This window comes from Phoenix dactylifera, chromosome 5, assembly GCF_051530095.1.
Source record: "Phoenix dactylifera cultivar Ajwa chromosome 5, Ajwa_hap1_PhDact_Kaust_v1.1, whole genome shotgun sequence".
Taxonomy (NCBI): domain Eukaryota; kingdom Viridiplantae; phylum Streptophyta; class Magnoliopsida; order Arecales; family Arecaceae; genus Phoenix; species Phoenix dactylifera.
Window position 1 is genome coordinate 1,542,663 of NC_143194.1, and position 13,764 is coordinate 1,556,426.

General features: G+C 41.5%; 1 protein-coding gene and 1 long non-coding RNA gene across 3 annotated transcripts; one reads left to right on the plus strand and one right to left on the minus strand.

The window, feature by feature from the left end:
* The first annotated feature begins 329 nt into the window (after positions 1-329).
* On the plus strand, positions 330-2,975 carry LOC148703302 (uncharacterized). Of its 2 annotated transcripts, XR_015986833.2 has the most exons (4): positions 330-663; positions 749-856; positions 1,187-1,292; positions 1,380-2,975. It is a non-coding gene; the product is annotated as an uncharacterized LOC148703302 (long non-coding RNA). The 2 variants fall into 2 exon arrangements; XR_015986832.2 differs by having other exon boundaries at positions 337-856.
* Positions 2,976-9,625: 6,650 nt separating this feature from the next.
* Positions 9,626-11,146, minus strand: LOC148703303 (uncharacterized). Its single transcript, XM_088721284.2, has 2 exons — positions 9,911-11,146; positions 9,626-9,795 (listed from the first exon to the last, which is right to left on the minus strand). The coding sequence occupies exons 1-2, from the start codon at positions 10,801-10,803 to the stop codon at positions 9,774-9,776; spliced, it is 915 nt and encodes a 304-aa protein (XP_088577410.1). The 5' UTR covers positions 10,804-11,146; the 3' UTR covers positions 9,626-9,773.
* Positions 11,147-13,764: the final 2,618 nt, after the last annotated feature.

Genomic DNA, 13,764 nt, shown 5'->3' on the forward strand with positions numbered 1-13,764 from the left:
TAAATTGTATTACACAAACTGATAGGCTGGAAATCCGTGACTTCGATTGGATTTGATCTCTCTGGGATTAAAACAATATAAGTGTCCTTCTACTACAGAAAAAGACGGTTTTACCGACACTTTTTTGCTGACGCTTTTTACAAGCGTCGGCAATTTTCGGTCTAACGTCAAAATTTGGCAGCGCTTGTAAAAAAGCGTCGGTAATAGATGACGCTAATAAGCGTCGGCGTAGTCACCGGCCCAAGACGACGCTAAAAAGCATCGTCGGAGCCTATTTCGTACTAAGCCCTAACCCCTTTCTCCTCTCTCTCTCCGTCGCGCGCTTTCAAAAGGTGATCCCTAACCCCTCCAGCCTCCGCACCCCCTCCCCCCCCTCCCTAACCCCCTCCAGATTCAAGATGACATCTCCTTCCTCGACCAAGTCCTCCTCTTCCTCAAATCTCCCTCTTCCCTCCGCATTTCCGACCTCTGCCTCTACTACTCTTCCTTCCTCTCCATCACCGCAGGCGGCGGCCTCATCCTCGGCTCAACCTCGGCTGCCCTCCTCTTTTCCCCGCTTCTCTTTGTGGCGTCGAGAAGCAGCGCACAGAGAACGTCTCCGGCGATGATGTCTCCGCCCGCCTCTTCGCCGCCGTCGAGTCCGACATCGACGACGCCCTCCAGGTCCTCCTCCTCTTTCTCCCTTCCAAGATTTTTTTTCCCTGATGTTTCCTTAGTGGTGCATTTTTTTCTTGTCCTTGTTGTGTAGAAATCGGAGATGGCGGCCGGGGAGAAAAATAGGGCGGCGGCGGTGGCGATGAATGCCGAGATCTGGCGCACCAAGGCCCGGTTGATCGAGGAGTTGGCCCTCAAGAAGGTATGTTGAGAAATATGGGTAGTTTTTAATTTAATTTTTCTTCTCTCTTCTCGAACTGTAAATCATTATGCAGCTCTTCGGAGTATGGGATTCCCTCGGCATTTTTGGAAGTTCTTAATAAATCGGGCTCCCGGTGCCATTTTCTTTGAATTTCTGTGTGGCCGTTGGGGTATTATTTTTCTTTTGAGGGATTTTGTATGGGAATTGGATCCAGAAATGGTTTCGATCGGGTAGATCTAGGATTTGATTTGATTTGATTTTCCTTTTGCATTTTTTTGTTTTTGTAGAAGTATGATGGTTTTATTTGTTTCCAATCTTGGATTCTTGCAGGGAAATTTATTAGCTGATAAGGGAGCTGGTTGGTTGGCATTGAGGAAATGGACTCGGATACTCCTCTCGACTACGCGATGTTCCAGCTCTCGCCGAGACGTTCACGGTGAGAATGTTCTACCAAGATGACTTTCGAGTTTCCATTCTTCCATTTTCTGGCGATCTCCGAAAAAAAAAGATTATTTTTTTGCAGGTGCGAGTTGATCGTTTCGGGGGACGGGAAGACCGAGAAGCTGGCCATGGTGATTCTTGAAACCATTCACCGCTAATTTGAAGGTTGCTGAAGAACAGGCCTCACAGGCAGTTTCATTCCAAATAATTTTTTAAATATTTTTTTAAAAAAATATTTATAACGACGCTTTAAAGCGTCGCTAACTAAAAACGAAAAGGTTAAAAGCCGACGCTTTAAAGCGTCGCTAACTTTGTTTTTAGCGATGCTTAAAAGCGTCGCTAAAAAATATCGCTAAAAACCACTTTAGCGACACTTTCTAAAAGCATCGGCAATTCTTTTTTCCACGCTAACATAGCCGACGCTTTGGCGACGCTTTTAAAAGCGTCAGAAGAAACGGACCGATGCTTATAAGCATCGGTAAAAACCTTAAAAAGCGTTGCCAAATCTTGTTTTTCTTGTAGTGTTTCAGGTGTGTGCAAGAACATGATACCTAAAAAAACTCGCCGAGGACAGGTACTTTCCAGCTTTTCCACTTATTATTTGCTGACAATTGCTTCTTGATGGCTCGTGCGAGTAGGAAGTCAGCATGGACAATCCAGAGGATACTTGTTGAGTATTGCAGTGCATCTGGGCAGCGGGTCAATTTGGCCAAATCGGCTATCTCCTACAGCCCGAAAATTGATCCTCAGGTGAAGGTTGTTATCTCGGAGATTCTGGGGATTGATGAGCAGGATGCACCATGCGGTATCTGGGGGTTTCCATCACCGGTCAGCGACTGAGCAGGGTAGATTGTTCCGTGGTGGAGCTGAGTGTTCGATAGAGATTGGAGAGATGGCAGGCGTGTGCCCTGTCCATGATGGGCAGGGTTATATTGGTCAGGTCAGTATTGAGCTCTATATCCTTGTACATGCTTTCGAATACCATCTTTCCGATTGCATGTCTAAGGCAATTGGAGCAATTGATTCGGAGATTTATTTGGGGCGGGTGAGTACGCGGGGGTGGGCGAGCACGCGGGGCCGGTACTCACCTGCTTGCTTGGGAGGTTCTCTATCAGCCGACGACCAGCGGGGGACTGGGCATTCACTCCCTTATCACCAGGCGGGAGGCATTGGCATCAAGGCATGTGACTAGATTCCTTCTGGAGCCGAATGGGCTTTGGAGTAAGCTGATGAGAGCAAAGTATGGAAAGCGGTGTGCTGGAGAATCATTCAGACTAGGGCGTCAGTGCTCCTACATCTGGCATGAGATGTGTACTTGAGCTCCTCGGATTCTTCCTTGCATCTCCTGGGCGGTGGGTGATGGTTGCAATATTGATGTTGTCGAGGATAGATGGGTGGACAGATTACCGCGATCTAGATGGCCCACCATGTTCGACCTATTAGTTTCACATATAGGTCTGAACCCAAGTTGTGGATTTCCTTGCTAACATCGCCTGTCCCTTGTGTGATCTGACAAGCTGGACTAATGGCGTCCCGTCTGAAGTGATGCCTCACATCCTTGTGAATCCCAGACCTATTAGTTTCATGTCTTTGTAATCAAGGTAACAGCCTATTCCACCACAAAAAAAAGGGGCAAGAGATATTCCTTGAAACCATTTTATAGCAAACTATTTTGATATCTGGGAGACTGGATAAGTTTTCCTTGAGGCTTAACTAAACAAACAGCACAAGATTCAAAAATGGTACGAATATAAAAAAATAATGATAATCCCCACTACGCTTCGCAATCCCTGCTCTATCAGCCGTCTAATTTTTTCGGCATATACTAACTAGTTGTGTTTAAAATACAATAGACAACATCTTATATAGTACCTGTGAGAACTCCTGCGGTCACGTATTTAGTCCCATATCGGCTATACGCCGAATAAATCTTAGATATTTATATAGAACCAAAAAGCCTGAATAATAACTTATGGCTAGCTTTTTTGCGTGAGGCTCTGAATTATAATAAATAATATCAAAGCAGACATGCCCATGGCCCATATGGAGTAGGGAACATTGCAGCACATGCTTGTTTGTGTGACCAGGAGCTGATCGTGATGTTTGTAATTGGATTTGTAGTACTTGTGGTTGATTTTGAATGAATTTGGATCTTTAGCCTAGAAAGGATGCTAGGCTTTAAATAGGAGGAGTATGTAATGACCCATACAAGCATGTATTTATTCCCACATCGACTGTATATTGGATAGATTTTGGGTACCTATATAAGACTAAGAAACTTAAGTAATATCTTTTAGCTAGTCTTTTTGAATAAGATCTTAGATAGTGATAGCATTACTTCAACCTATTTAGCTGATTGACTGCAATTTCAGCTACCTTCACATTAGTAATTGCTTTACACCTGCACATTAGTACGTTGCTTTACACCATCTTTATAACGCATCATCATTTGTTAGATTTGGTTCACTATCCAATGGGCATGTAAATCACTTAAATTTATAAGACAAGATTTCAATTACTTTAATACATCTCGGCTCACAATACTTCAATTACTTTGACTATCCAATCTTGAATACCTTTCCAAGGATCGGGGCGAGGGGGAGGCAGAGGATTGGAAACCCGCTTCCCCTCTCTTGGAAAAGAGGAGAAGGGTGTAGGTATGCACTCACGGGGTTGGGGGGGATTGGAAAGCTACTTCCCCCTCCCTCGGAAAAGAGAAGAAGGGTGTGGATATGCACTATCCAATGCACATGTAAATCACTTTAAATTTGTAAGACAAGATTTCAATTACTTTAATATGTCTTGGCTCATTATACTTCAATTTTTTTCACTATCCAATCTCCAATACCTTTCCAAAGTTAGGGCAAGGAGAGGGGGAGGATTGGAAAGTTGTTTCCCCCTCCATTGGAAAAGGGAAGAAAGATGTGGGTATGCATGATTGGATATTCATGAGATTTGGCAGCATTGTTTCCAATAACTAAAAAGAGGTGCATAGAAAAGAGATAACAAGACTATACAAAACTAGGGCTTTATATTAAAAAGTTGGAATTCTCTTCGGTGCGTCTACAAAGAATTATACAACTCTTAATTGACCATTATAATATTTTATAAAAAAATTGACAGTTTGATAGTGGCGACTAAGTGTGTTTTGAACTATAGCGTCCCTTAGAGAGAGAGAGTCCCTCAGAGAATATGTCAGCTACTTCAATGCGGCGATGCTGGAAGTCTATGATCTAGACCAGTCGGTCGCAATGACAGCAATGCAGAGAGGCCTACGACCGCGAGCTTCCTCTTCTCCAGAAAAAAGCGCTTCTCCTTCAACTTTGCGAAAATGCTGGCAGGGGCCAACAAGTATGCCAACACCGAGGAAACTATGGCATCCCGTTGCGAGATTGCTGGGGGGAGACCACCCTGAGGAAGCAAGAGGGAGCATGAGAAGTGAAGGGAGGCGAGGAGTGTCTCGCCTTGGCACGAGAAGGTCTAGGGACGACTTGAGAGCTCTCCTTGAAAGTTTGAGAGTACTCACCTCTCACTGCCCCGAGGACCCAGATCCTCATGGATATCGAAGGCCAAGGCTACTTGGGCCCTCCCTATTGGATGAAGGCTCCGGCATTCAATAGAGATAAGAAGAAGTATTGTTGCTTCCACCGAGACGACGACCACGACACCGAGGAGTGTCTCAATCTCAAGGACGAGATTGAGGCGCTTATCTGACATGGACGACTGGGGCGATACATCCATACTCGGCCTAATCGAGAAGCACCTTGCTCAGCCTCTGGTCCACCACCCCCTGAGCCGATCGATAATCGACTGACTACTGAAGTCATCAACACCCTCTCTCACAGCCTCGCCGGGGCCTCGAGCACCTAGAGGAGTTGAACCTTCCAAGAGATCAAGGCTGCCCCAAAGAGACAGAGTATGGTGGACGTCATCACCTTCTTTGACGCCGACCTAGGAGGTTCTCCTCGTGATGACGTTGTAGCCATTTTTCTTACTATCGTAAAATACAATGTAATTATTGATAATGGAAGCTCAGCCGATGTATTATTCTACAATGCTTTCCAAAGAATGAGACTATTGTTGAAGAACTCTAAAAAGTCTACATACCTCTTATCGGCTCAGGAGATTCAGTTCCCATTGATGGCATAAGCAACATGCCGGTCACCACAGGGCAAGAGCCTCAAAGCAACACTTTGAGTCTAGACTTTTTCGTGGTCCGAGTCCCCTCTACCTACAATGCAATCCTGGGCCGACCCAGCTTGAATGCTTTCCGAGCCGTGGTTTCCACCTACCATTTCATTATGTGGTTTCCTTCATGAGGTTGGAGAAATCCAAGGTGACCAGATAATAGCTTGCCAGTGCTGTTAGCAATATATCTCCTAACTAAATAAATAAATCTATAAATTCAATTAATAAAAAAATCTTAAAAGAAATAATATACATGCATATCATTCGGCATCCAAATAATTCTATTTTAATACAAAATAGATCTATTCTAGCACAAAGTAAATCTATGCATTTAATAAGTTTATATCATAGAATTTCAAATCCTACCAATCTACTAATATTAAATTAAAAATAAAGGTAGAAGAAAGTAGCCTGATTGAAAGCAGGTCGAAGCGCGTAGACGCTGTCCTAAAGAAGTATTTGCCCCCACGTACGGGTCACCCGGCAATCCTTCTCGGAGATACGACGACCCTACAACCTCTTCTTCGGCACGTCTCGGAAGAAGTCAAAGCGAACCCGATCGAATTTGCAGATCCAGCAAAGAACGGAATGAAAAGAACTAAATAAACTGAATAAAAATGTAAAAATAAAATTTGGAAGTGGCTAAGAGGGAGAAGAATTTTTCCAGAATTTTTCCACTATTTTTCTGAAATTTTTCGTGCTTACAAAGAGATGAAATCAAGGGGTTTAAATAGGGGTTTTTACAGGGGCCGTTTGGTCATTTGCGGACGCGTTTTCAAACGCGTCCGTTTTCAAATGCGTAACGCCCACTGGGCGTTACCTTTTTCTCAAACGCGCACGCGGCCCGAGATTTTGGCCGCGTGCGCATTTAAGTTTTTTTTTTTCAACAATCCCCCACAAAAAAAAAAACTTAAATAATTTTAAAATCAAAATAAAATGCTGGATATCTTATATTATGTAATAGGTGTAGGTACCTTTCGGTTTGAACCTTCACTTAGTGACAATTGATTACATCTGTGGAGCCAAGGTGGTCTTAACCTTGAACCTCGGTCCATGGCTCAGATTAAATCAACAACACACATAATATAGCCCGATCTGGGTTCTAAGCGGGTTGCGCTATTATGGCCATGCGCAGGTATCTATCATGTGCTTTTTAGGGAATCGCCCATTTCCCATAATCGCGGCCTCACGATTGCACATATAGGTGAGTCCTAATAAGGAAGCTAGCAAGGAAGCTCCTGCCTCTTGGGTCTCGGACTCATTAAGAGTTATACAAACGAACTCATCCTACCGCTTGCTTTTATGAGCACTAGCGCCATAGGGATGAGGAAAACATGAAATAGTGCTCCTCTTAGTCACACTCCGGTTTGTTTCTACCCATTGAACCTTTTAAGGTTGGGTTCCCACCGTAGTGATCTATCTTTATGGGCTAAGCCCCATCCCCCTCGACGACTCTAGAACCACTGTTCTAGATAAACCTTTTGTAAGCTGATCAGCCAAATTATTTTCTGATTTTACAAAATTCAAGGCAATAACATTATTTTTCAATTTATATCTCAATGATTTATGACGTACTTTTAAGTGCCTGTTCATTTTTACATTGGCATTTTCTTGGTTGCACTTATCTATTGCAGATTTACAGTCACAATGTAAGGAGACAGGTGGTAAAGGTGACTCATCTACAGGAAGGTCTATAAGTAGATCTCTGAGCCACTCAGCCTCAGTGCTAGTAGTGTCTAAAGCTATCAGTTCAGACTCCATGGTACTCCTAGATATTAAGGTTTGTTTGGTGGATTTCCAAGACACAGCAGCACCTCCTAGGAGAAAGACGTATCCTGTGGTGGATTTAACATCTAAGGTATCGCTGATCCAGTTGGCATCACTATAGCCTTCTAGAACAGCAGGAAACCCACTAAAGTGCAAACTATAGGACTTGGTACCCTTAAGATACCTAAGAATTCTCTCTAATGCTGTCCAATGATCTCTATTTGGATTAACAGTATATCTACTAAGTCTATTTACAGCATATGCTATGTCTGGCCTAGTGTAGTTTGTTAGGAATCCTAGTGAGCCTATGATTTGAGCATATAGCTTTGAAGGATAGGAGTTCCTAAGTTCTTCTTAAGATGTGTAGAGGGATCAAAGGGAGTAGAGACAGGCTGACAATCCGAATAATTAAATTTATTGAGTATCTTGTCAACATAATGACTTTGGGATAACTCAATTCCATTTGCACTTCTAATTATTTTGGTATTTAAAATTAAGTCAGCTTGTCCCAAGTCTTTCATATCAAACTTATGACTTAAAAATTGTTTTACTTCATCAATTATCTGAAGATCTGTCCCAAAGATCAGTATATCATCTACATAAAGGCACAAGATCACAAATTTGTGTCCAACTCTCTTATGATATACACATTCGTCTGTGCTATTGATTTCAAATCCAAATGTCATTATGGTTTCATCAAATTTCAAATGCCATTGCTTAGGTGCTTGTTTAAGACCATAAAGAGATCTGACTAGTCTGCAAACTTTATTTTCTTGGCCTGGGGTTTTAAATCCCTCTGGTTGGTCCATATAAATTTCTTCATTTAAGTCTCCATTTAGAAAAGCTGTCTTAACATCCATCTGATGAATCACTAATCTATGAATGGAGGCTAATGCTATAAGGACCCTAATAGTAGTTATCCTAGCTACAGGTGCATAAACATCAAAGAAATCTACCCCAGGTCTCTGAGTAAAGCCCTTGGCAACTAATCTAGCCTTAAATTTATCTACAGAGCCATCAGGCCTAAGTTTCTTCTTAAAGATCCATTTGCATCCTATTGTTTTACAACCAGGAGGAAGATCAGTCAATTCCCAAGTATGGTTTTGGATAATTGATTGCATCTCATTGTCCACAGCTTCTCTCCAAAAAGGTGAATCCAAAGATTTCATTGCGTCCTCAAAGGTAGTTGGAGAGTCTTCTATTAGGAAGGTATAAAAATCATCTCCAAATGTTTTCTCTATCCTGGATCTTTTACTCCTCCTAGGTTCTGCTTCTACTTCTATTGTTCTTGTCCTTATTCTACTAGAGCTACTAGCTATACCGCTATCTACTCTAGTCTTAAGTGGAAAGGTGTCTTCAAAATATGTTGCATCTCTGGCTTCTATGATAGTGTTGTTACTAATATCATTTATTTCTGAACTTATTACCAGAAATCTATTGGCATTACTATTGGCTGCATAACCTATGAATATGGCATCCACTGTTTTAGGGCCTATTTTCTTTCTCTTAAAATCAGGTATTTTTACTTTTGCCAAGCACCCCCACACTTTTAAATAGCTAAGATTAGGTTTTCTATGTTTCCAAACTTCATATGGGGTTAGATCATTATTTTTAGAGGAAATCCTATTAAGGATATAACAGGCTGAAACAAGAGCTTCCCCCCACAAATTTTCTGGCACTCCTGAGCTTATAAGCATGGAGTTCACCATATCCATTAAAGTCCTATTCTTCCTTTCTGCTACTCCATTTGATTGGGGAGAATAGGGTGCAGTCACTTCATGAATGATTCCATGATCTTCACAGAATTGAGTTATGTCATTTGATGTATATTCACCTCCCCGATCTGATCTAAGAATTTTAATTTTCTTTTCCTGTTGGTTCTCAGCTTCAATCTTAAAAATTTTAAATTTGCTGAGCACCTCATCCTTGGTTTTAATTAGGTAGATGTAACAGAACTTCGATAGATCATCTATAAATGTTACAAAGTATCTGTTACCTCCCCTAGAAGTTCTACCAGAGTCACAAACATCACTATGAATCAACTCTAATAGATCAGAATCCCTATTAACAGATTTAAAAGGCTTCCTAGGGAGTTTGGCTTCTACACAAGTTTGACATTTCTCATGGTTCTTGAGATCACTTTTTGGTATTAGATTTAGGTTCATAAGTTGCTTAATTGAATTATAATTTACATGACCTAATCTACCATGCCAAATAGAAGGAGGCTCTATATTCATAATCAAAGGATTTTCATTTATTGAAGGAGCTATTACATTCAATTTGAACAATCCTTCACTAAGGAATCCTTTTCCAATAAACATAACACCATGAGAAATTACAACCTTATTGGACTCAAAGACAAGATGAAAGCCTTGCTGGACAAGCAAAGAACCACTAATGAGGTTTCTCCTAACAACTGGAACATGTTGGACGCCGTGCAGTGACAGGACTTTTCCAGAGGTAAGCTTTAAGTCCACACGTCCTACTCCTAACACACGTGCCTCCGAGCTGTTTGCCATGATCACAGCTCCTCCACTTGAGATCTGGTAAGAAGAAAACCAGGAACGATCCGAACAAATATGAATACCAGCTCCGGTATCAATCCACCAATCTAGTGCTTGTAAAGTCATGTTAACTTCAGGAGTGAAGGAAACAGACCTGAAAGCTGTCTCAGAGGAGCCAGCGCCGGAAGTCACCATGTTGACTTGAGCACTGGATGTGTGTGGACCCTTCTTCTTAGATTGAAGAGGTGCAGTCTTCTTATAGAAGCACTGTGGAGACAAATGGTTGGTCCGACCACACACATAACAGAAACGAGCACCACCTTCCTCTTTCTTCTTCTTCTGCTCCTGGGATTGAATAGGCTTCCCATTGTAGTGGTGGTTAGGGTTTCTAGGGTTGTAGGGTTTCTTCTTGAAATTCTTACGGAAGGGTCGGTTCTGATTTTTCTTAGGAGGAGCTTCTACATTATATGCATTATTTTTAGATCCAGTAGAGGTATTATTTCTGAGCCAATGCTGCTCTTCAATCCTAATGGAGTTTAAGAATTTGGTTAGGGTGAGAATTCCTTGGGTATGGCTCAGGGTCTTAGCAAAATCAGACCAGGAAGTAGGTAGTTTATCTATCAAACAGGCTACCTGGAATGATTCATCCAAATTGGTTCCATTAGCCCTAAGCTGGTGGATCAGGGTTTCAAATTCATGAATTTGGTCATTCATAGGCTTTGAGTCCACCATCCTAAACTTATTGAAATCGGAGGCCTTGAACCTCTTTACCCCAGCATCATCAAGACCATATTTGCTATCTAGGGTGTCCCAGAGTTCTTTGGCACTCTTGGCTGTGTAATAGATATCATACAGCCTCTCAGAAAGAGCACCTAGAATTCTATGGATACAATGATAATCTATCTCATCAGGTGTCCTAGAGGGTGTGCTAGTGGAGGCAGAATGTTCAGTGTTGGAAGAGGTAGTTGGGTTGGACCCGTTATCAACTTCGATCGTACTTTCACCTATGGCTGAGATTAACCCTAATGTGGTGAGCCAGAACCGCATTTAGTTCTGCCACCTCCTAAAGTTATGGCCATCAAATTTTTCAGGTTTGGCACTAAGATGGTCACTAGTGTTTGAGGCCATAGGATCAGGGTTACAGAATAGTGACAGAAACCTGATTGAAATCAAAAAATCTATGTCAAAAGATTGCAGTAATATTTATATTGAACTTTGGATGTCTAATTGATATATCCAAAAAACTAATAGCCAGATCAGCTCCAGATCGGTGGTGGAGCACTAGGCTCACTTAAGTACCAGCCTTTCTTAGGCACGTATGCCTTTTTGACAAGCTTTTCTTAGACACTATTAGTTAGTGGATATAATCACTAGTAATCACACAAATTCAATATTTAAAATAACCTAAATGCAAATTTAAATTAGATATTGTGGATTAACTAATTTCAAAATTTTTCGTTTGAATTTTCCGAATTAGCAATGATTGATTACTAATTTAGTAGTAGCAAATCAATTATTTTAATTGAGATCTAAAATATCAATTTAATGAATTATATGTTAGATTTGAATTATTGCCTTATTGAAATAATTGATTACTAATTTTATGGCAAATCAATTATTGTAATTAAGATCTAAAATGTCAATTCAGCGAATTAAAATATTTATTCCTTTATTAGAATAATTTATTGAGATCTAATAAGTCAATTCAATAGATTAACTATTATGTATCAACCAATTTCCGAATTTTTCGTTTGAATGGGATCTGGAAATTACTCCTTGAGAAGTCCAAATGGAGGTATAATAAACCTCTTGGAGGTTAACCAAATTATTAACTCTTTAGAATAATTTATTATTGATGATGTGCTAGCAAAAACAATTATTGCAATTAAAATCTAATATGCCACAATTGCAATAAAGAATTTAATTAATTATATATTACTAACAAAAATAAATACTTCTTTGGATTGTTAGCAATATATCTCCTAACTAAATAAATAAATCTATAAATTCAATTAATAAAAAAATCTTAAAGGAAATAATATACATGCATATCATTCGGCATCCAAATAATTCTATTTTAATACAAAATAGATCTATTCTAGCACAAAGTAAATCTATGCATTTAATAAGTTTATATCATAGAATTTCAAATCCTACCAATCTACTAATATTAAATTAAAAATAAAGGTAGAAGAAAGTAGCCTGATTGAAAGCAGGTCGAAGCGCGTAGACGCTGTCCTAAAGAAGTATTTGCCCCCACGTACGGGTCATCCGGCAATCCTTCTCGGAGATACGACGACCCTACAACCTCTTCTTCGGCACGTCTCGGAAGAAGTCAAAGCGAACCCGATCGAACTTGCAGATCTAGCAAAGAACGGAATGAAAAGAACTAAATAAACTGAATAAAAATGTAAAAATAAAATTTGGAAGTGGCTAAGAGGGAGAAGAATTTTTCCAGAATTTTTCCACTATTTTTCTGAAATTTTTCGTGCTTACAAAGAGATGAAATCAAGGGGTTTAAATAGGGGTTTTTACAGGGGCCGTTTGGTCATTTGCGGACGCGTTTTCAAACGCGTCCGTTTTCAAATGCGTAACGCCCGCTGGGCGTTACCTTTTTCTCAAATGCGCACGCGGCCCGAGATTTTGGCCGCGTGCGCATTTAAGTTTTTTTTTTTCAACAAGTGCAACATGGCCACACTCAAAACAAAGAGTCATAAGAATCATACCAATCAAGAGGCTGGGCATAAGGGATGAGCTGAAGGAGTAGTGAGGAAAATCGGTCGAAGAGTTGATATAGGTTCCCTTACGGGAAGAGGAGCCCGACGGAACAGCCCAGATTGGCTCCGGCCTAAGTGAAGAAAGCCAAGTCAAAGTAAACAGCTTTCTCCGTGCCAATGCGAACGTCTTCGCCTGGTCGACTACCAACATGCCATGCATAAGGCCCAAAGTGATGGCCCAAGAGCTGAAGGTGGACCTGACTCATCGACCTGTGTGGCAGAAGAAAAGAAACTTCGCCATGAAAAGATAACAGATCATCAACCAGGAGGTTGGCAAGCTCGTGGAGGCCGGCTTTGTTCGTGAGGTAAGCTACCTAGACTGGCTCGCTAATGTTGTGCTTGTCAGAAAAGTTAATAGGAAGTGGCGAGTCTACATCGACTACACGACCTGAATAAGGCCTATCCAAAAGACAGCTTCTCACTCAAGGATAGATCAACTCGTATATGCCACCTCGGGACACCAACTTCTGACCTTCTTGGATGCTTTCTCTGGGTACAACCAGATCCCAATGTTACCCGAGGATGAGGAGAAGACGGTTTTTCTTATTGACAGAGGCCCATGCATTATCTTCAAGACAAAGACCAGATCCTCGACTTTTCCTACAACCAGATCCCAATGGCACCTTAATAATACCCTTTGTCTCGAAGAGCGCCTCATCAACAAAATCTTCAACGAACAAATCAGCCGAAACATGGAGGAGAACGTGGACAATATGGAAGGAGAAAGGTGCCAGAAGCCAATCTACTACACAAGCCGGATCCTGCGGAACACCAAGACTATATACTCCAAACTGGAGAGGATGGTTTATGCCCTCATCACCTCAGCTTGAAAGCTTCGATTGTACTTCCAAGCCCATTCGATCATAGTCCTGACCGACCGGCCGGTGAGGCAAGTATTGCAAAAGGCCGAAAATGCAGGTCAATTGGCAAAGTGGGCCGTTGAGCTGAGTGAATTCAACTTGGGGTATCAGCCATGGCCACCTATCAAGGCGCAGGTGTTGGCAGACTGGTGGAGGGCATTATCCCTAATGAGGATTCTGCTGAGCTCCCCAAGAAGATGAAGACCACAAAGCAATCGTGGATTCTGCAAGTAGATGGGTCATCAGGCTTAGGAGGTAGCAGGGCTGGGCTCATACTCACCAGCCCGGATGGACTGATCATACTCTGTATTTCGAATTTTCTGCCTCAAACAATGAAGCTGAGTATGAGGCACTCAGCACCGGGCTGTTAG

Coding starts and splice junctions, on each gene's coding strand:
- LOC148703303 (XM_088721284.2), bottom strand. CDS start 10,803: ATGCGGTTCTGGCTCACCACATTAGGGTTAATCTCAGCCATAGGTGAA. Junction 9,796..9,910: donor TCCTCTGAGACAGCTTTCAG/GTCTGTTTCCTT, acceptor TCTTCTTACCAG/ATCTCAAGTGGAGGAGCTGT.